Raw genomic sequence first — 22,421 nt, forward strand, 5'->3', positions numbered from 1 at the left:
CACAAAACATATCAAGATTGATTGTCATTTCATCTGAAATCATCTTTAGCATGGTATTTTACATCTTCATTCCGTCACCTCTGCAGTTCAATTGGCGGACATTTTTACCAAATCTCATCCACCGGGATGACTCAATGATCTTATCTCTAAACTCTAGTTGGCTTTACCCCCTAGAGTTTGAGGGGGGACGTTAGAATATTATATTCTCGTAATATTCACAATATATTATGGAAATATTTGATACCATATTCATTATTGTAAATATGCTGATTTTATATGATTTTTTAATTATTGTATTTCCTTTCTCTTAGGTCCTCATTCAACTATAAATAGGTCATTCTATTGTACAATTAAACATACATCAGAAATACAAATTTCTTCCCTACAATTATCTTTCTGTTGTCTATTTTAACAACCTACATTGTTTTAACAAGGCTTTACTTGCAAAACAATGTTGGCGTTTGGTGCAACAACCTGAAAATTTGGCTGCAAAAATCATCAAGGCCAAATGCTACCCAAAGAATACATTGCTGGCAGCAAAACTTAGGAGTAGACCATCGATGGCTTGGCGAAGTATCCTCTTAGCAAAAGATCTTCTTCAGGTAGGAATAGTGTGGTGCATTGTAGATGGACAGTTGGTGCATATATGAGGTGATAAATGGGTTCCAAAAATGTCTTCCTTTTCTATCCAAACTCCATGTAGAATCTTGCCAATGGAAGTGAAGGTCTGCGATATGATAGAACCCAACCATTCAAGGTGGAATATTCCACTCATTCAAGAAAATTTTTGGAAGGAGGAAGCGGACATGATTTGTAGTCTACCTTTAAGTTGGTACAAAAAACATAATAAGCTGATTTGGCAAGCTATAAGTACAGGGGAAATTTCCGGTTTGGAGTGCATATTACCTGGAGATGGACCGCAATGCGGCTGAGTATGGGGAAGGGTCTAATAAATCGATCTATAATTCTTTATGGAAGAAAATATAGAATTTGAAAATCCCCAACACAACAAAGATCTTTCTTTAGAGGGCATGAAATAACATTCTTCCTACAAAAGAAAATCTCCTTCGCAAATGGATTGTGGCTGATGGTGTGTATATTCTCTGTAGTCGAGATGTGGAGACAACTACCCATGCCCTGTGGTAGTGCCCGGTGGCACAAGACGTTTGGGGTGCTAGTGGTCGTATAATTTAGAATAGTGCAGCTATGAGGTGGGTTTCATGAAGGTTTTTGAATTCTTGTCTCACAGGTGCAACATAGAGGATATGGAGGCTTTTGCAGTCGCTGCACGAGGCATATGGCTTAGACGAAACAAAGTGGTCCACGGAGGTGGGTTTACTCACCCAAACTCTATTGTTCACAAGGCCGAGAAACTAATGCAGCAAATGAGGGGACTCACGGATGTGAACCTTGCTCAACACACAGAGGGGAACCCTTCCACAACAGTTGACAACGTGAGAACTTGGAAGCCTCCTCCTTGCAACAAGTATAAAGCAAACTGGGACGTGGCCTTGAAGACTCAGCATAAACAAATAGGTGTGGAAGTTATTGTCAGGGACTATACGGGGCAGGTCAGTGCAGCTTTAAGCCAAACCCAGGAAGGCTACCCCGGCCCAATAATTGCAGAAGCAATGGGGGCGTTATGTGCAGTGGAATTCTATCGTGATCTGGGGCTACAAGAGATCATGTTGGAAGGAGATTCTAAGCAAGTCGTCCACGCAATCAAAGCTAATGGGCCACAGTGGTGTCGTTACGGACAGATAATGGAAGACATTCATATTGTGTTACTTGTCTTTAGGAGATGGAATGTCGAACATGTAAAATGGGGAGCGAATGCGGCGGCTCATGGACTTGCAAAGTTGGCGGTAAATGTAATAACCCATAGAATTTGGATGGAGGCGATCCCCAGTAGTATCCAAGATATTGTACTTTTAGAGCAAATTGCTCTTTCTGTTTAGAGTTTAATGCTCTAGATTATTTTGTCAAGAATGAATAATATCATATTTTCCAAAAAAAAAAAAAGACTTTCTCTTTCTTCCCTCACTCTTTCTCTCTAAGGTTGGTTTGATGAAATGCAGGGGCGGAAGTAGCTAGTGGGGTGGGGGGCGAATGTCCCCTTAAAAATTTCTAAGAATTTCATTTAGATAGCATTTTGATATGAGAGGTACACAATCTTTTTGTCTTCGTCCCCCCTTCACAGACTGGTGAGAATATTTGAAAGAAGATGAAAAGCCATGAGAGATGGAGGATTGTAGAGGCTATGGAGGAGAAATACTCAAGAGAGAGAGAGAGAGAGAGAGAGAGAGAGAGAATGCAGAGGAGTTCATGGGACCCCTTTTTTTTGGCTTATTGTAGTGGGAAAATGGATAGAAGCCTAGAACCCACTAGAAGAATCTGAGCAGATTAAACTTATTGTAGTGGGAAAATGGATAGAAGCCTAGAACCCACTAGAAGAATCTGAGCAGATTAAACAAAATAAGGAAAGAGTAGGTGGGCCTTTGTTGACTGGCAAATAGAGAAGAAAAAAATCCACAAATGGATGTGGCTCGGTTTCAAAAAGAAGAACTTGTGTGGCTATGATTCAACCCACACAAATATTCTATGATTAAAAAAAAAATGTTTGGAATTTTTTTGTGTTCTAGTGGTTTTAAGTGAATATTCTTTTCTAAAAATCATACGAAAGAAATAAGGAATAGTTTCTTTTTTTGCTTTTTGTACTTTTATTTTTCACATTGACTAAGAAGGGGCAAAGCAGGAAATTGATGGCTTCGACCTTTCTTTTTCAATTTTTCCTTTTTACTTTTCAAATCTTAAACTCTTCATCTGAACTTCTCTCAAAGTCTCTCCAAGTCTCCATCTTAAAGAACAAATGAGCGAGAAACAACGTGAGAGAGAGAGAGAACGATGAATGGCGATTCATCATGATCCACTTGTGCTGACGGATGACTTGTGAGCACATCCGTAGCCTTTGTGGTTGAACCAACTCCACACAAGGCCATGCCTTGATCCGACCGACCTAAACCACTCCTTTAAGAACCATTGCACTAGTGAAGCCGAAACACCAACTATGTGTGCCTTGTTCTCTCTCTGTTAAGATCTTAGAACCGTCCCCCCACATAACAAAACCTTATGTGCATACTATCATTGATCGTTCGATATGAAATATCGAACATTTTGGAGGAAACTCTGTTCGTTTAAAAGGAAAGGTTGAACATTCAATATGGAAACCTTGATCGTTTGAGAGGAAATTTCGATCGGTCGAAAAACATAACTTTACATCAAAACATATATTTCGTCAAATATACTTTTGATGGTCTATCTAAAGGATTGTAAACACTATTAGAAGCCTCTTCATGAGTTAAACTAAGGGTCTCTGTTTTGCAAATTATCATTACCAATTAAGTAAACGTATTTATTTTTGGAGTATTAATCCTATTTTTCATAAATTTTGTGAAAAATGTTGGCTTCGTCTGACAATGCTTTTTTTTTTGGATGTTTTTACTTTTTTAACAAAAAAAACAAAAGCATTAAAAATAACTACAAATACAAAACACTTACAAAATGCTTAAAACAATTTTCACATTTATTTTATATTAGAATACTTTTTCAACAAAAAAATAAAAACCACCATTTAAACGGTTAAACTATTTTTAATTTTTTTTTTTTGTTAAAGAAAGTTTTTATAGTTTATATTGAAAAATTATGTTAATGAGAAGGGTTATATCTAGGGCTGTAAAAATGGGTTGACAGGTCAGTTCAGGTCGGACCGCTTGATTCGCAAACCTGATAAGGGTAAACCTGAACACCATCAGTTTAGCTAAATATATCATACCCTTAAACTCGAACATGACACACAAGTGATCCGATACAAGTTGCTTGACCCGTTTGGACCAAAACGCAACATGTTTAACCTGTTTGACCTAATCAAATACGAATTGTTTGACTCGTTTTGAACGGAACACGAACTACTTGACACGTTTGACATTTTAACATATATTTATTATATAAAAAAAATACATAATTTTATAAACGGGTCAACCTGCGGGTCAAGCGGTCAACTTGTCTATGACCCGAACATGTTTATGTAAAATCTTAACCCTAGTCCCCAAGAGATAGCTCAATCAGCTAGGACTACGCTTAATAAAGCGGAGGTCATTAATTTGAATCTCTCTCCTCCCTCTTGTGTGGACATGTCAAAAAAAAAAAAAAAAAAAAAAATCCTAACCCTATAATTTTCTATCAGATTCACAAGTTCCTATTTATATCTAAGAATTGATGAGAGTTTTTCAAAATTTTATCAAACAAGCCAAGTTCTTCATTAAGTACTGCAACACAAGCCACAAGGGATATACAAGTAAATCCAACCCTAGGAGATAGTTGTGGTAATCACAAATTCAAGAACAACAGGGGAGGTCAGTGTAATTTACACAAACCTCGACTCAAAGGCATCGCAGTACCTTTCCTTCCTCTTTGCATTGAAGCTCGCAGATCGGAGGGCCGCTAGGAGAGCTAGGGTTTCCGACTCAGTAATGCCCCTGGTTCTAGGGTTTTCTCGCTCGCGCATTCAGTCTCCAAGCGATCGCTGAGCTCGTTCGAGTCGACTCGGAGACCCAGAGGGGGTGACTCGGCCATGTACAGCGGGTCCAGTGATGGCGAGAGCCACGAGGCCACGCAGAGGAAGATCCCGCCGGCTTCGTCGATGCCTTGGGCCCGAAACCTCCGCCGGTTCATCGGATCCGGCACCGGACTCGGATCCGAAGCCCTCATGGGTTCGTATTCTCTCTCTTTATCACATTTTTTCACTATGTTTTTCTTTTCAAAATTTTAGTTCGAAATTTGTCTTTTTGTTGTTGAATTCCTGGTATATATACATGTGCGTGATTTTGGAGCTGGTGATTGCTATAGGCAGTGTTTATTCTGCTTTGTGATAGTATTTTTCCAAGTTCGTTTGTTTTGGGTTTAGATTTTCCTGCTATTGGGACCTGAATGTTGAGGAACATGAATGGCTAAGGTAATTAGGCAGTTTTGGAGTCTTAAACTAAATGAGATGTGCTTGATTAGCAATTGAGTGCGGTCTCTGTTAGTTGTTGAGAAAATGGGGGAGGATCTTGAGTATTGGGTTATTTATCATGAGGGAACTGAGGAAATGGGAAACCTACGCTCAATTGATCCCAATACAATCATTTGGCTTAGTTATATGCATTTTTTATAAGTAAAAACAAAAGAGTGCAATAGCTTTTTAACGTTTTCTTTTTCTTGTTAATGAAATGTTTGGATTGAGAATGACAGAGGAAAGTTACCAAATTACACACACACACACACACACACATATGTGCAGTACTTTACATGAACATATACTCTGTCTTGGTGAAAAGCCCCTCCCAGTATTTTACGGGACTAACTCACTGTGCTATGTAATTGTTGGGTTCAAGTCTACTTGCTGAAATTCCTTGATATTTATAGGTTTGCCTTTTCATATTTTTAATATGTATGCCTTCTAGTTCCCTTATTGTGTGCATGGCAGTTTATTAGTATTTATGGAATACTCTTAATGCACTGATATGTTGGTTGTTGACATACGCATTCATACATAGCATGTACATGCAGACTAGGTATTTTTTCTTGATATCAAAATGTGCATTTCCTTTTGATTTGACTATTTAACTTAGTTTTTTTTTTGTTGGCTTTTCCTTTGTAGAGCTTGAAACAAAGAGAATCTTGCTTGATATATTTAAAGAGAAGCAACAAAAAAGTGCTGAAGCTGGCACAATCCCAAGCTTCTATAAGAAGGCACGTGCTAGACTTGTAGTTTGTATTTGACTTTAAAATACTGTAGATTAAGATAGTATGCGGACTAAATACAAGGAGAGTTGCTTTATTGCATTATTTCTTGGTGTATATGTTCTTTGGCTGACAACTTTCTTTGTTTCTCTTCTGGTTTTGACTTGCTTTACATATATGCAAAAGCTGATGACAAACTTTTTCTCACTGCAATTGGAACTTTTAATGCTGTTTTTTGGATAACTTCTTTTCCTCGTTCCCTTTTATGGCATGCTCATTTTCTTTTACTTCTTTCTTCTTCTGTATATATTTTTTCTCGGGGTTCAGAAACCTGAAGAAGGATCCATTAGTCACAGGGTGCAGAGGCTGGCAAAATATCGATTTTTAAAGGTATCATCCACATCTTCCTGCCTGGACTTCTAATTTTTGTTAGTTTTTTCTGCCAAATTGTCTGGTAATTTGTGTTATTGGTGACATTATCACCTCTCATTATTGCAGAAGCAATCAGATCTATTGCTTAATGCTGATGATCTAGATGCAATGTGGGTTTGCCTAAGAGAGAATTGTGTAATTGATGATGCTACTGGTGCGGAAAAGGTCTGTGTACCTCGCCATCTTTATCTGCTTCCTGCTATATCAAATGTTGTTTAACATCATTCATCAAATTCCAGCTTTTCTCTAAATATTTAAAATCAGCAGTTGTGCTTTTTTTGCAAGATTGTTCCAAATTTCCAATAAATACCTGCATTATTTGTGCAGTACTTAGTTATGCAATTTTCTTTCTTTCTTTCATTTATTTTTTATTTTTTGCTGGAAAGCATAGCCTATGTAGAATGTGCCTTTTTTCTTTTTTTTTTTGTTTAGTTCAGATGTGGACCAGAAAGTATAACCCACTTCACACTTCACTCTAGTTGCAAGCTGTGTATTACCTTTAGTTGCTAGCTGTTTATTCTAGTATCATACTGATACTAATACATCTCTTGATTTGTTTTCTTGTAGATGAATTATGAAGATTTTTGCCACATTGCCTCTGTATGTACAGAGCAAATAGGCCCTAAATGCCGGCGCTTTTTTAGCCCTTCAAATTTCATGAAGTTTGAGAAAGATGAGTCAGGAAGAATTGCCATTCTGCCTTTCTATCTTTATGTGATGCGTACGGTGGGTAGTGCTCTCTGGATGCTTATCTCTTAAATTTTCTGAAAGATTAAATATATCATGTGAGGTGCATGCCCTTTTTGTTCAACACTCTGCTGTTTGCTTGTACCTTTTGTTGTGGATAATTTTCTTGACATCAATGATTCTGTTGCATTATGCTGCTCATATTCACTCCTTTTATTTGTTTGAATGAACTTATCATTTATTTATTTTATTTTTTGTTTTAAAGATGTAATTTTGTTTATCTTCTTAAGATTTATGCATCTTGAAATGCATATTTTTAATGTGGATTTTTTGTCTTCAGCATCTGTTTCGGAGGGCTTATCAATTAAATTTGTTAAATTTACAAAAACATCCTTTGGATTGTTTACTTTACAATGTTCAGAAGTAGTAATCTTCTTGTAACAGGAATATATTGGAGAATCGTGAGGGTGTTAAGTCTGAAGGGCTAATAAATCTGTTACAATTTTGCTTAGGTAGTGAAGCCATTTGATTTGGCCATGATTTCATGCCATTTGCATTTATTTTTCTTTGTGAGGATTCTGATTGTGTACTCTTGTTTTCTCCAAATATTTAAAAAGTGGTAGTGATGGAGCATACCATCTATGTGCTAATAACATTTTGAAGTAGAGATTATTTATGTTCCATTCCACATGTTCTTACCGGAACTGTTGAACACGCATAAGACTTAGTGACTTCTTAGCCATTGCTATTTCTAAGTTGAAACTTGCATTAGATTTTTGTGGGGATTAGGCTGTATAGTTTTTTACAAAGAACCTCTCTCTCTGTGTCTCTCTGCACTAACGTCACCATTCTTTCTTCAGGTATCGCTTACACAGGCCAGAATTGATATGAGTGAGCTTGATGAGGATTCTGATGGCTTTCTACAATCTCACGTAAGAATTCTCAACATTTGTTGGCAACATTTAAAATGAGATATTGGGTCTTTCTTCTCTAGTAGGATCATTATAATTCAATGTCATCTTATTTTTCATCATTCTCTATGTATAAATCCATAGTTATTCGGTTCTTGTTTCAGGAAATGGAAGCCTATATACGAGGCCTTATTCCTAATTTGGCACAATTACGGGATATGCCATCAGCCTTTGTTCAAATGTATTGCCGCATAGCTGCACAGAAATTTTTCTTCTTTTGTGATCCTCATAGACGAGGTCCGCTATGGCCTATCCTTTAGTTACAACATAGAGTTGATTTGATACAGTCATTAATCAAGTACCATCCATTGAATTTTTCATGTTGGCTGACATCTAATACTGGTGTTTAATTGTTAGTTGCGGTTAATATTTTCCCGGGGTACATTGTGGCGAACCTATTCATCTTCATTTACTTTAGAAGTTCCTTGCACTAAAAACTATGTGCATTAGTTTGATTGGGTTACTACATCTCTAATTTTATAATTTGGTATCAGAAGTAAAAATTTTCAGTAAAAGGATGAACATGAGTATTTTGATATTAAATCCTATCAGTGACATGTATCATGTCTGACTTTGTTGATAGCTATGTTAAAATAACATGAATGTTGTGGGAGTCATGTGCTGAAAGGATATGGGGAAAGTTAAAATCTCTCTACAGCGTAAGTTGAGCAGTGAGGATGCAGAAATGACGTTTTTTAATGGTGGAGAGCAGAGATGGAGAAGATGTGAATGATATACATGTACTGGATTTCTATTGATTGCTTGGATTCTCATTGATGATATATATTGTTTGACAATTTTTAATTTCTAGGATAATTATTTACTCATAGATTTAAGTACAATGTTCATATATTTTTGGACTTTACTTATCAATAATACTATCAAGCATCTCTCTCCTCTCTCTCTCTCGTCGGCATGTTTTAGCTTGTGCCGGTTTTTCTTTTCTGTTATATGGGAATCTTGAGGTGATGTCTCATTGAATCTAAGTTGTTTGAGTTGGTGGTGGAGGGTAGGTCCTCAGCGATACAGATTTTCAAAAGGATTAGGGGTTGTGTTCGATCCATTTGCTTGGGTACAGCTAGAGTCTCATGGTTGTTGGCCACTATAAAGGATTTGATTCTAGAGGAGGGGACGAAGGAGTTCTGATGTTACGCTAATGAGAAAGAGGCCATGTGGAAATTGGTAGTGGACTTTAAGTATGGGTGGCAGCGGGGCAGGTGCTGCTCTAATGGAGTCAACTGGTGGGGCTATGGAAATTCATTAGAAGGGGTTGGAAAGAGTTTTCTAGTTTTACGAGATTTGACGTAGGGGACTGCTCCAAGGTTAGTTTTTGGCATGCCTTTTGGTGTGGGGTGTTGCCCCTTAAGGGAACGTATCCATAGCTGTTTAGCATTGCCTGCCTTAGGGATGCTTCAGTGGCAGATCATCTTCAGTTCTCTGACAGCTCTCTGTAGTGGAACGTTATTTTTGTTAGAGCAGCGCATGATTGGGAGTTTGAATTCTTTACATCATTTGTTGATCAGCTGTACTCCATCAGTTTTAGACAAGATGGTGTAGACAAGCTTTTTTTGGATCCCCTTCAAGAGAGGGAGGTTTGAGGTTAGCTCATTCTATGATGTCTTAATCCCCCATGATAGCACCCTTTTCTTTGGAGGTGTATTTGGCGGAGTAAGGCCCGTTTGAATGTGGCTTCTTCGCTTGGATGGCCGATTTAGGTAAGATCCTTATTATGGATAACTTAAGGAAGCGGCATATCATCATGGTTGATTGGTGTTTGTGTAAGAAGAGTGGAGAAACTGTCAACTATCTGTTACTCCATTGCAAGTTAGCTAGTGCTTTATGGAACTCGATCTTTGATTTGTCCGGCTTAGTGTGGGTCATGCCTCGTCGAGTGAAAGATCTCTTCACTTGTTGGAGAGGGAAGTTTGGTAGCTCTTTGAGTGAAGCTGTCTAGAAGATGATTCCACTATGTTTGATGTGGTGTATTTGGAGAGAGAAATTACCGAAGCTTTGAAGATAGAGAAAGAATGGTGGCAGAGCTAAAGGCCTTCTTTAACTCTCTTTTCCGTTGGATGGTGCCTATGATTGTTTCCATATTTTTAGTTTCCATGACTTTTTTGATCATTTTTTTTTAATTTTTTAAATTTTTTATAGTTACGTGTTTCTATTGTTTACATCCCCTACATACTTGGGTACACCCTTTTGTTTTAATGAAATCTGTTTACAAAAAAAATTAATAATAATACTGTAATTTTTTATGACAGGTAAAGCCTGCATAAAAAAGGTGCTGCTAAGTAACTGTCTCCAGGAACTGATGGAACTGCACCAGGTAGATTGCATATATCCTAAGCTTCTTGCTTCTTATTTCATAACCGAACCATCTCCATTAGGTAGGCATTATGCATGGTTTTTATGTTTACTTTGTTATACTAGTATTCTTTACTTATTTTCCATTATATTATTGGCTATGTTGTAAAATATTGGCTTTTTTTTTTGGTCCAGCTTGAAGAGGTGTTGATGCACTTCATATAATAGCTATTTTTGTTTGGAATTGAGTTCTGTGGAAACTGTATTGTAATTTTCTTTATGGCTGGGCCTATATGATATAAAAGGCAAACTGGCTGCATCTTATTGATGGCTTGTGGCTTGTTTCTCTTAATTTATAAAAAACTATGCACTTCATATAATAGCTATTTTTGTTTGGAATTGAGTTCTGTGGAAACTGTATTGTAATTTTCTTTATGGCTGGGCCTATATGATATATAAGGCAAACTGGCTGCGTCTTATTGATGGCTTGTGGCTTGTTTCTCTTAATTTATAAAAAAATTTGGAAGCAATTTTTGTTTGAAATTTTCAATTATAATTTTGACTGATGAATGGAAGCAGTAAATGTTGTGGGGGATGAAACCACCGATTCTTTTGTTATTCATATATGTTGATGAATAGGACATAATTTTTACCTATAATAATTTCTTTTGATTCATAAGAAGATGAAGTATATAAATGAGCTGGTTTTCTACTGTATCTGATTTAGAAGTGTGATATATTGAACCACATCTCTAGTTTCTATGGACAGTGACTTGAAGTCAAAACTAATTATATATTCTAACATTTTACCGATGTTAGGAGAGCGAGGAAGAAGTTACTGACACTGAACAAGCTGAAAACTGGTTCTCCTTGACATCTGCTCAACGCATATGTGGTGGGTACTTTGCATGCTGAAGTTCTGGTATTTGTTTTCTCCTGGTTCCAATTTCCTCCCTATTTTGTTGTTGTCTAAAAGATCTTAATAGTATATGATGAGATGTGCTGGTTCAGTAGGCTGTCGAAGTGCAGATTGGACAATTTTTTTTCCCTTGATAAAGTTTTACTTTGATATTGATTTGCATTTGTTTCATGAATTTGCTTAAGAATACAGGTAAGAATAACAAAGTGAGCGAGTCTTTTTGTGATTTTCTTACTTAAACCATGTTTTGTAAGCTTCATACAGAGAGAAGAATTGAGTAAAAGAGGCAAAAGATGTGTGTGCGCGTGTTTGTGTGTGTTGGGGGGTGGGGGAGGGAGGGGTTGGTGAAATGTTATCTTGTTGAGTTTCATTATGGTGGCATGTTCAATGAATTATATTAGCTCTCAGCAAAAACAAATGCTTGTCTCATACAGTGGGTTTCATTTGTCTTGTATGTATCTCTTGCTGTTAATCTTGCAATAAATGTTATGATATGTTTGAAGTGCTTAAAACTGCTGTCATTGGATTCATGTGGCTAACTGCACCTTAATTCTTTGTGCAGACATGTTTCTTGCCCTGGATAAAGATATGAATGGAACATTGAGCAAGCAGGAGCTTCGAGAATATGCAGATGGGACTCTGACTGAAATTTTCATTGAAAGGGGTAGAAATCAACACCAGTTTTTACATTATTTTCCTTCCTTTTCTATGTAAATTTGGATTTCACTTTTCGTAATGTTTCCTTATTTATTTGTTTTACCAGAAAGGGCTAGATCCTAATATACTATCTTATGGATAGCACTATTTGCAGACTATTGCCCTCTGTTTGTTCCTGCTTTGTAGTTTGACCATTGCATGATGGCCTTCTGTTAAAATATGTGTCGTGAACTCAAAAGGGTAGCTCTTGTATTTTGCCACTTATCTTGGAATGAGTCAGTAAGAATAGCTTCCAAGCTCTGCCTTTTGTTTTCTTTTGGATGCAACTAGGATATATCTCAAGAATGCAACTTACATTTATGGTTGTGTTGAGACGTCAGAATGTCTAAGAATCTGAAAGCCCAAAAACACTTTTTGTCTCTGGTTATTTTGCCAAAAGATAACCAACCATATGATTAAAATATCATCTAGAAGTACTATGAAAATGATGTTATTGAATTTTTCTTTGGTTTTCAAACGAGTTTATTGTGAAGTAGTGGTGGGCATATCACCACCATTGACTAAAATATTTCTAACTTTCATGTTTTTCTTGATCTTTTTTCTTTCGAGTAGTATTTGATGAGCATGTTCGCCGTGGCAAAAGTGGTGGAGGAAGTGCAAGGGAGATGGATTTTGAAAGCTTTCTGGACTTTGTACTGGCCCTAGAAAACAAAGACACTCCAGAAGGGTTAACTTATTTGTTTCGATGTCTTGATCTTCAAGGGAGGGGTTACCTTACAACAGCTGATATTCATTCTCTTTTTAGGTAAACGTCTTCTTCTGCATTGAACTTTCGTAACGGTTTAGAATCTTATTCCATGATTTTGCTTGTTTCCTTTTCTTGGTTGCTGAAAACAATTCATATATATCCTCTTTCCTCCCATCTTCTGAGCAACCAAGCTAAGTATGGAAGAAAAAGAAGGGGAGCATCCAAAAGCTTGAGATGTTTCCTGATACAACCTTCCAACATAAAACCTCTGTAGTTTCCTGCTTGTAGTACTAGAGCAGTTCTGCAAGTCTCAGATTACCAGAGACATGTATCTAGATTCCAGATATATTAGGAACCATTGTGGTTCTTTGTAGTGTTGGCTTCGTTTATAGCATGTGATTACCATTCTAATATATCTTCTTCATCCTCTTAATCTAAATTAAAACAGGGATGTACACCAGAAATGGATCGAGGGTGGGAACTACGAATTGTGTATCGAGGATGTAAGAGATGAAATTTGGGATATGGTTAAGCCAGCTGACCCACTAAGGATTACATCAGCAGATCTACTTTCTTGCAAGCAGGGTGGGACTGTGGCCAGTATGCTCATTGATGTGCGTGGTTTCTGGGCCCACGACAACAGAGAAAATCTTCTCCAAGAGGAGGAAGAGCCAGAAGAAGAATGACAAAAGGATCTACTATATGGCAAACTGCCTCTCAACTAACAAAATTGTTGTTTGAAGCTTAGTGTAATATTTTTATAGTGTGATAACTTTGATGTGTTTTTACTGGTTTTCTTTTTATACGTAGAATTTGCTGTGCATGTTGTTGTCACTTGTAAAAGAATAACGTATTAGCTGTTGATTGGAAATTTCTCCTCTCTTTGTTTTTGTGTGGAGGACTTGTGTAAACCGCCGTATGTCTTCCTGTGGCACGGTTTTGGCATCGAATCGCATTCAGAAGCTTCTCTTCCTAGCTTTGTCTATAAATTCAGCCTCTTGCAGTATATCTTGTTTAATTGCTTGACGCTTCCGTAGCTCAATGGTGTATTCTCGTTCTGGTGTACATAATAAAAGGTTGGCAGGAAAAGCTGGAACTGTTGTTTTTTCAAAAGAAATTAAATTTCACTTGGCGTAGGGTTGATGGCAATTTGCATGTAAGGTTCAGGTTATGTTAAAGTATGAGTATAAAATTATGTAAGTCAATAACTTTGACTTATAAAATTGATCAAACTTTTCAATTTTAACTTATTAATTTTGTGTTTAGCTTATGTTGAGTTTGAGTTGGGTAAAAAGTTGTCGGTCATGTTTAAGCATGATTATAAAACCATACAAGTTAATTTTAATTCGATTCATTTAATTAAATAAGTTAAAACTTTTCAACTATAACTTATTAATTTCATGTTGAATTTACGAGTCGTGATAAAAATTGATAGACATGTACTAGTGTATATGTGCAAGAAATTGCTATTTATACATACCGATTGATTGACAAACATTACAAAGTACTTCAATTTACACGAGACAAACCAGCATCCATTATAAGTAAAATAGAATCAACCGCCATGGATCGCAGCAACAAATTTGAATACTCTGTATGCTCTTCAGCAAGGGTTAGGGGCAATGTGACAGAAACGAGTTTGGTAAGGGACTAATTTGCAATGGTGCAACACAAATGAGTGAGAAATTGTGAAAATACGAGATTTAAGGCACCTCAAAGCTCCAACCATGAGTAATCTTCTGGCTGCCCCAATGTAGACTGCCAGCCGTACCCAGTGAGCTGATAATCCCTTTTCACTGCAATATTTTTGTCATAAGCTTGATGTGGGCATTTTTTTAGCCCATGCTGCAACTTCAAATTTTGCTCTGCTTGAACATCATAGCCAAATATGAATTGGCTCCTTTCCAGTAGGTCAGTAACCAAGCTTAAGCTACATCACACGATCATGCATTTCAGTAGCCTCTGCTAAACCTTGTTGAGAATAACAACATGCCACTCAAAAGGCAAGTTTAGAAAGAAAGGGATGGCTCAACTTTCCACCATGGCACCTTCAGGTGCAATGCAGGAAAAAGTGGAAGAGATTTGAGTTGAACTGATAAGTCTTCTCTGCACTTATGACTTATTAACCCAACTGCTCATAGTCAACCACTGTATCATATGTCTCCATGTTTAATGAGCTCTCTGCAAAACATCTGAAAGGAAATTGTTTATAATTTAAAAACAGTAACAAGAAGGAGCAAAATAATATAAAATGATCTTCTGCCCACCTTCATACCGTATAAAGGCAAGGAATTTTATAAAAAATAATCAAAAGAACAAAACATAGAAATTTTCATCATCTTCAATTAGTGGAACAAAACAAAGAACAAATGATGGTGTTGTTGTTTGTCATAAGACTCCGTACTTAGGCGGCCAACTCTTTTAACTGATGGGCTTCACAAATTTGCAAGGATGCCATCAAAGTGAAAGGAATCGACTAAATTTCTCATTCAGGCAGTGAAAAGTTCTTTCCCAACTAAAAATGCAACCAATTGATATGTTGGAGCCAAAAGTTCTTCACAGATTTCAAACACTGGACATCTAAATTAGTGAAGCTTTGAGACTAATAATAGCATCTAGATAATGTACCTTAATTCATGCCAAAACATGTTGGTCCTATCGTGCAAGAAAGGATGCAAAGGTGCAATGAAGTTATCTTCAACATCGACTTGTTCTGAAGGGACATTAATTTTCTTTTCAAGGCTTGCTATGAAAAGAGAGGTTGCCACGTGAACAATAATAGAAGGATCTGGGTCCCCAAGGATAGCCTGCACCTCCCTCCGAATCCATGGTTCTATTCTTTGCACTATTCTTTCTTTCACACCAATATTTCCAGATACATTCTGAAACTTCAGAGATGGAAAAATAATCAGATCCAACTAAACTTGATCCTTTTTTTCCCTAAATTTAAACAGGATTCTGTAAAAAAAAAAAAAAAAAAAAGTAAAAAAGTTTTGAACTAATGAACAATTAGATCCTCCAGCTGACTTTGGGCACAAAATTGGCATCACATGAAGATCAAACTCTAAGAAATGAATTATAACTCTTCAATTGGTGATAAATAATTTTGCAATAATATGAAAACAGTAGTCTTCCATGATTTTAAAAGAGGAGAAATAAGTGATCATACCGGCCCAATACAATTCCGGGGACATGAAGGAACAGCTCGCAAGCGTCTGCAATATATGCTGCACAAAATCATAACCCAAATGCCATAATTAGCAAAAACAATAAGAGCTACCATACCAATGCCACTGACAAGAAGTAAGAGAACAGGAGAAAAGTTCAGGCCCAGTGCTCTCTCCATACACACACACACACACATATTCAGGTGAATATCTATATATATATATATATGATTTTGTAAGGTACCTTGCACGCCATTGAAGTTTTCTTTCAGCAATAACATCAGGAGGCATAGATTCCGGCCGTCCAAACGATCGCCGCCATGGCAATGGCCTTGTTCGCCGGCCAATGCTATTTGATTCATCCTGTGTTCTTTGGACAATCCTATATAAATTTGGAAAAAATGTAATATTTGAGTTTCAAAATCTCAATCCCAACAGAAAACTATTCAAACAATGAGAATGATGAGCTCTGAAATGGGAATAAGGAGCCTATGGGCCAATTAATAAAATGCCCACCCCATAAAAAACGCCACCCCATAAAAAGGCCCAGGAAAGTCTAAGAGTGCACTACATAGCCAACAATCCAACAATTTCCACTGGGGACCACCTAATAATGAGTCTAACATAAGAAATGTGAGACACACGAAAAGAGATATGACATTCCAACCTAACCTAATATGTTCTATCTTTTAAGTCTCTCTCATAACACTTTTTGTTCATTATGCCTCTCTGAGAATAGTCTAATGACTTGACCATTAGAGGCTCCCTTGCCGGCCCCGAGTTGGTGCCACTCTGGTGGTTCTCTATCTTGTTTTGCATGTACCCCAAGCTCAGCCGTGCAAAAATTTGCATCAGCAGTTCGTGTTGTACGTGGGGACGATGTTCCTTATTTTTTTGAACGTGCAACTAAGACTAGGGTTGATGACTCTTCCTTCTTCAAGCTTTAAGTGCAACTTCTCTTTCTCCTTCCCCAAATATGTGTTCACCTACATTAAATTTGCAAGTTATGTTCAACTTTTCTCCTCTTTCTCCAGATATGTACTCACCCATATCAAATCTATGCTCACTCATAGCAAATTTGTGTTCATTCATCACAAATCTGCATTCGCTCATGCCAAATATGCACTCAGTTAACCTCTTTCTCCTTTTGCGATTACTCAAAAACCCATAAAGCCAACCCGCGTTTCTCCATTAACAAAGCTACAAGCGACCTTTTACCTATCAATGTCCCTATGTCTGTCAAATTGGAAAGTTGAAAATGCATACTGAGACAAAATCTTTGACAGCCAGCTATGCTTTATGTCCAAAGAAAAAAGAGCCACCTCTACACATGTCAATTACATGGAGCTATTGAGAAGTTCAAAAAACGCAAACCAAAAGCCTTTGGGCCTGTCGTCACTTTTGGCTTACCTTTTAAAAAATAGTTCTCTCTCTTGTCCTAACAATGTTGGCTTCTCCTTTTCTTTTTCGTTGTCTTCTATTCTAGTAACACAGCGGCTTTTTTTAAAAACCATGCTCTTTGAATTCTTCCTCTATTGCACGAGTGGTGGATAGTTTGGCCTCCTCAAACAAACTTCCAGTTCCTGGAACCGAAGCAGAAGTTGTGCCCACTGACACACCGTCCAGGGTGGAACGGCTCAGCCCACGACCAAGGAAAATATTTGGCCGACAGCCTCCCCATCTCAGAGAGAGCAAAAGCCCAACCAATCTCCCCAAGTTTCCAACCACCTAGCATGTGTCAAGATCATGCAAGACAATCCTTTGTTCGCGGTCATTGGTTGCCGATGCCCTTATCAGGTCCTCCCCCTACACAGTTAACCAAGTACCTCATATCCTCTGAAAAGATTGTTTCTTGAGAATAGAATGTGCGGTTTTGTTGAGAATACCGTAGATCATATACGTGCAAATTGCAGTGGAGTTGGGGTTGATGTTACTCATGGGTGTATGATGGAATGGCAGAAAAGGGGATTCTTATGTGGGATTTGAGGTTGTGGAGTTATCTTGCAAGTTGGATTTGGTGAGGTTAGGACAGTCAATGTTTTGAAGGCATGTGGGAGATTCGCTGGTTCGGGAAGAAGACTTAGCAGAGTAAAAGGGGCCAAGAAATTCTCCAACAGGTAGAGAAGCTTCCCTGCAGCCTGAGAAGCCCTTCCAAGACAGCCCGTGAAAACCCCAGTCAGCTGGGGAGTTCCCCTGTCAGCTGGGGAATTCCCCTGTTAGTCAAGGAGTCCCCCTGTCAGTCGACCAGCTCCCTGGAAATCTCGAGCAGCTCCACTGCAGCCTGAGCAACTCCCCTGCAGGCAGATAAGCTCCCCTGCAAACAGAGAAGCTCCAAGACAAGAAATCCAAGGAAAGCCTACTGGAATGTAAATCCAAGGAAAGCCACTCCAAATTGTCACAAGCACTAGGATCCCCATCACATAGCTCCAATGGGGGGCCAGAATTGACAGAAAATGTAATTAAAGAAGATCATCTACGGGTACAGGGTGCTTCATTTCACTGTGTGCAAGATGAACAATTTCAGACTGAAATTCTTGGCGTTTCTTGGTAAAAAAATAAGCCTTCATCTAGTGAAGGCAGTCTCGCACAAGGGATAAGTAGCCAGCTTGATCATTCAGTATCTTCAGGCACTCAGCTAAATTTAGAAGGACTTCAGCCAACAAATTCTGCCATCCTTCACCAGCACATAACTCACAAACCTTCTCATATGACTTTGCAGCCAGATCAATATTCTGTGTCTGAAGCAGAAAGCTGATATTTCACCATCAAGGACAACACCGTGTCTTTTCCACCAAGAGCAATGGTAATAGTCAGCAGCACCTCTAGTTAGCTCAAGACATTTTCGCTCAAACTCCTCTAGAGGTGATAAAGATTTCCATGGATCAGGATTAGCAATTGTATACTGCAAAGCATGGTCAGCAGCAACATAAATCTCAGCAAGTCTCACAGGTCGATCAATTGAGCTCTCAAATTTCCAAGTGAAGCGTCAGTGCGCAACAGGGAACTTGGACAGACTTTTTGTGATGAGGGCATCATTATGGATGCATCTGAACCCATCACTGAAAATGGGGTGACCTTCAAACATTCCAAACATATTTCCAGCAGAAGGGTCTGATCCAACGGGTCAACACGACTCATTTATCAAACTAATCAAATGGGTCATGTCAGGTTTGAAGGGTCTGATTCATTTAACTAAACAAATCGTATAAGGGTTAAAGGGTTAGGGGCCAAACGGGTCGACCCGAACACAACACACCAACCCGGATTGCCAACCCTGCCCAAACACCCTCCTCTCCGCCTAAGAAGCGTAATGAACAAAACCTCTGCAAAGTAAATATAGTTTCAACTAACGTCCCCTTCCTGAAGAAGCCAAGCAACATGGCAGATTTGGTACCATCTCCCACTTATGGGAGAATCTCCACAGCAACTCCAAGTCAAAAACCCCCCACCCACTTCAACCCCACCCCACTAACAGCCTAGCGACTCTAGGAAGGGGGTAGTTTCCACCAAAACCTTTGCCTAATGACTCTGAGCAAGGAGCACCTTTGAAAAAAATCTTTCCCGACGACTCCAGGATGGGGGAACCTTTGAAAAAACTCTTGCTTGATGACTCCAGGCAAGGGGCACCTTTGAAAAAGCCCTTCCATGGTGACATTTTGAAACAAGTCTTACTCTAACACCCCGAGCAAGGGGGACATACAGAAAACAATCCCAGAGCAACAAGAACACCCCGCTTTAGCTCAGGAGTCGTCGAGCAGGGGGCGCTAATACCTAAGTAACCCTACAAGCATCGTGCGAACGACAAGCGTTAAGAAACAAACGTGACCAAAGCATATACAATTGAAAGAAGCTGCAGTATCTGATAAGTGTCCTAACACACCCCCTATTGTAGAAAAGACAACTAAGAAAAAATTAAAAAAAAATTAAAAAAAAACCGGAGCAACATACATCGCCAATCTAGAAAAGACGGAGAGACGGTATCATTTGTGTGGCCCGTACAAGATTGGGAGATGGATTTGATTTCTCCTTTCTTTGATTGGTTGTACTCTTGCAAGATATCCACAAGTTCTGTGGATCGTATTCGCTGGTCATCGTCTAAGGCAAGTTCGAGGTTAAGTCGCTCTTCAAGGCCTTGTCCAATTTTGACCATGAGGTGTTTCCTTGGAAGAGCATTTGGCGTACTAAGGTGCCTTTGCGAGTGGCTTTTTTCGGGTGGACCGCGGCCTTAGGCAAAATTTTGACTCACGACACCCTGCGGAAGAGGAACCTAGTGGTAGTGGAGTGGTGTTGTATGTGTAAGAAGAATGGAGAATCAGTCGATCATCTTCTTCTCCACTGTGAGATCGCTAGTGTTCTTTGGCATACTATTTTTGATCGGTTTGGGTTGTATTGGGTCATGCCTTGCAGGGTGAGGGACTTGTTCGATTGCTGGTGGTCGGGAGGTCATTCTCGAAGCACGGTAGTGTGGGAGATGATCCCTTTGTGTCTTATGTGGTGTATTTGGAATGAAAGGAATGCTAGATACTTTGAGAACTCCAGTAGGACTATAGAGGAATTGACTCATTTTTTCTTCTTTACTCTGTACTCCTGGACGGCCGCTTGGCTAGCTCCTATAGGGATTAGTTTCTCTGATTTCCTACTTCATTTCTCTCCCTCTTAGGCGCTCTCTTTTTATACTTCCCGTGTATGTGGGTAGTGCTCTTCTGCGCTTTTGATTTATATCATTATTACTTGTCAAAAAAAAAGACGGAGAGAGTGCCCGCCTAACCAGGAGAGTGTTCAGCACGACATTGCCGGTCGGAATGCTAGATGTCCCTGCCCGCCAGGACCTCCACCGACATTGCCGGTCAGGATGCCAAACATCCCTTCTTGCCAAGATCACAAAAAGCCCTAATCTCAGATTATCTGACTAGGCCAACAAACACTTCCTATCCCCGCACAACCAAAGACTTAAGTCTCAACTTGGCACCCAAGAAACCAAGTCCCAGGCTTGCAACCAATGAATGACTGACCTGGAGACAACGCTAATAACCCCAGTTGTAAGTAATTATATTCCCGATGGCCGACCGACTAGACTGGTCAATCATGGGAATGCGGGCAACTAAGATGAGCATAAATAGCCTATGGACCCAATTAACAAAGAGTAATGTTACACATACTCTCACTCTCCCACTCCCACTCTCATACACCCTTAGTCACCACTAGATTTAGAATAAATTATTGTTAGATTTTGATCTAATGGTGAGAGTGGAAGCTACCTAAGGGTGTGTTAGAGAGTGAAAGTGAAAGAATGGAATGTGTGTAGCACTATTCTTTTCCCATTATGCCTCTCTGAGAATACTTTAGCCTCTCTGAAAATACTTGACCGACTTAACTCCCCACCGGCCCCGAGCTGGAGCCAATGCACGGCTCCCTCCGTGCAGGTACCCCAAGCCCAGCTCAGCCGTGCAAAATAAAAAAAATCTGCATCAGCAAGCTCAATTCAAATCAAAACAAACGAAAAGAAACAATAACAAACAAACTTTCAGTTTCTTTTCTTTTCCTCACACTTTCTACCAAACATAAAATTAGTTATTTTTTTAGCACGCTTAAAAAAAAAAATTAAAATTAAAATTCTACTGAAACCAATTCACAATTGAAAAAGTTCAAAAAAAAAAAAAGAAAAAAAAAGACGAGTTTTTCTTTAATACTCCAAATTTTCTTCTCTTTTTATTTTTCCTACACTTTCTAGGCAGCCAAACAGCCGCGGAAACATCGAAAAGGCTCACCTTCGATTATGTATTCGTCGGCTGCTGAAACCGACCCCAACGTCGACGTTTCGTGTACGATTATTCGAAGCAGGCAATTTCTCTTTGTAGAAAGTTCGAGAAGAGAGGCTGATTTTGCAGAGCCAGGCATCGAAGTCGGCGTTACAGAGAGGGCATTTTCGTCTCAAGTCGCTCCACTTGCGAATGCATTCGACGCAATAGGCGTGCGCGCACACGGTGAGGACCGCCGCTCTACGAGCCTCGAGATCTTTGAGGCAGATAGGACAAGATTGCCCTCGAATCGCAGGCCAAATTACCTTCGTCACGAACTTCTCGCGGTTCATTAGCCGCGATGATGATTCCATGCTTTCACAGAAGAAGAAGAAGAAGAAGAAGAAGGACGGCAGTGAGGCTTCTGTTTAGATAGGTAGACTATTTGGGCCGAAGACTTAAAGGCGGAATATGGTTGCGCGCTGGGCCAGCCCATCTAAATAGTGATTTTTTTTTTATTATTTTTTATTATTTTTAGGGTATAACGACAAACACCTCGGGCTAGTTTATTAATGCTTTTTAGAACCTTCTTCTTTTTTCTTTTTCTTTTTTTTTTTTTTTTTTTTTTTAACTTTTTCTGTGTGAAGTAATATGAATGTGAAAGTAATTTTAAGTCTTTTATGAATATTTTGTATGGAGTCATGATACACACCATTCTCCATTAATTTTTTATTCATTCCTTACAAATTCACCATTAGATTTGTGGAACCCAGGCAAATCTAACGGTGGATTCACTCATCCACGGAAATGGAATGAAAAATAATTTTTATCATTTTTTTTTTAGAGAAATGTAAGGGGTTAATAACTTTCTCGTATTTGATTCATATTCTCTTACAAATTCAATAGATTAACTATTAGATTTGTAAGATTAACATAAATTCAAAAATTTAATGGTTGATTTGTAATATAAGATGGACGAAATATGAGAAAAATATTGACTCCTAGCATTTTTCC

The 22,421-nt window shown here is 38.6% G+C and overlaps 2 protein-coding genes and 1 non-coding gene across 6 annotated transcripts; 2 read left to right on the forward strand and 1 right to left on the reverse strand.

The window, feature by feature from the left end:
- The first annotated feature begins 4,379 nt into the window (after positions 1–4,379).
- On the forward strand, positions 4,380–13,474 carry LOC132181329 (probable serine/threonine-protein phosphatase 2A regulatory subunit B'' subunit TON2). 2 transcript variants are annotated; one of them, XM_059594506.1, is made up of 12 exons: positions 4,380–4,769; positions 5,699–5,790; positions 6,109–6,171; positions 6,280–6,378; positions 6,781–6,939; positions 7,761–7,832; positions 7,976–8,108; positions 10,136–10,200; positions 10,998–11,073; positions 11,660–11,761; positions 12,367–12,559; positions 12,951–13,474. In XM_059594506.1, exons 1-12 carry the CDS (start codon positions 4,631–4,633, stop codon positions 13,186–13,188), a joined length of 1,431 nt encoding a protein of 476 aa, XP_059450489.1. In that variant the 5' UTR covers positions 4,380–4,630; the 3' UTR covers positions 13,189–13,474. The 2 variants fall into 2 exon arrangements, with proteins under 2 accessions (XP_059450489.1, XP_059450498.1); XM_059594515.1 differs by lacking the exon at positions 5,699–5,790.
- Positions 12,715–12,832, forward strand: LOC132168333 (small nucleolar RNA snoR104). The gene has a single exon (XR_009438847.1). It is a non-coding gene; the product is annotated as a small nucleolar RNA snoR104 (small nucleolar RNA).
- A 478-nt stretch (positions 13,475–13,952) lies between the features above and the next one.
- On the reverse strand, positions 13,953–21,811 carry LOC132168067 (uncharacterized). 3 transcript variants are annotated; one of them, XM_059579138.1, is made up of 5 exons: positions 21,438–21,811; positions 15,914–16,051; positions 15,672–15,729; positions 15,131–15,384; positions 13,953–14,694 (listed from the first exon to the last, which is right to left on the reverse strand). In XM_059579138.1, the coding sequence occupies exons 1-5, from the start codon at positions 21,779–21,781 to the stop codon at positions 14,625–14,627; spliced, it is 864 nt and encodes a 287-aa protein (XP_059435121.1). In that variant the 5' UTR covers positions 21,782–21,811; the 3' UTR covers positions 13,953–14,624. The 3 variants fall into 3 exon arrangements, with proteins under 3 accessions (XP_059435121.1, XP_059435122.1, XP_059435120.1); XM_059579139.1 differs by having other exon boundaries at positions 13,953–14,683; positions 15,131–15,390; XM_059579137.1 differs by having other exon boundaries at positions 15,131–15,390.
- Between the last annotated feature and the right edge of the window lie 610 nt (positions 21,812–22,421).

This window comes from Corylus avellana, chromosome ca1 (genome assembly GCF_901000735.1).
Source record: "Corylus avellana chromosome ca1, CavTom2PMs-1.0".
Lineage (NCBI taxonomy): Eukaryota > Viridiplantae > Streptophyta > Magnoliopsida > Fagales > Betulaceae > Corylus > Corylus avellana.

Excerpts from the sequence above, each read along its gene's own strand:
- LOC132181329 (XM_059594506.1), top strand. The coding sequence starts at position 4,631 with ATGTACAGCGGGTCCAGTGATGGCGAGAGCCACGAGGCCACGCAGAGG. Across the intron at positions 7,833-7,975 it reads ATGGCTTTCTACAATCTCAC|GAAATGGAAGCCTATATACG; the intron begins GTAAGAATTCTC and ends TTCTTGTTTCAG. Across the intron at positions 11,762-12,366 it reads TGAAATTTTCATTGAAAGGG|TATTTGATGAGCATGTTCGC; the intron begins GTAGAAATCAAC and ends TCTTTCGAGTAG.
- LOC132168067 (XM_059579137.1), bottom strand. The coding sequence starts at position 21,781 with ATGGAATCATCATCGCGGCTAATGAACCGCGAGAAGTTCGTGACGAAG. Across the intron at positions 15,730-15,913 it reads AAACTTCAATGGCGTGCAAG|CATATATTGCAGACGCTTGC; the intron begins GTACCTTACAAA and ends GATTTTGTGCAG. Across the intron at positions 15,391-15,671 it reads CCCGGAATTGTATTGGGCCG|TTTCAGAATGTATCTGGAAA; the intron begins GTATGATCACTT and ends CCATCTCTGAAG.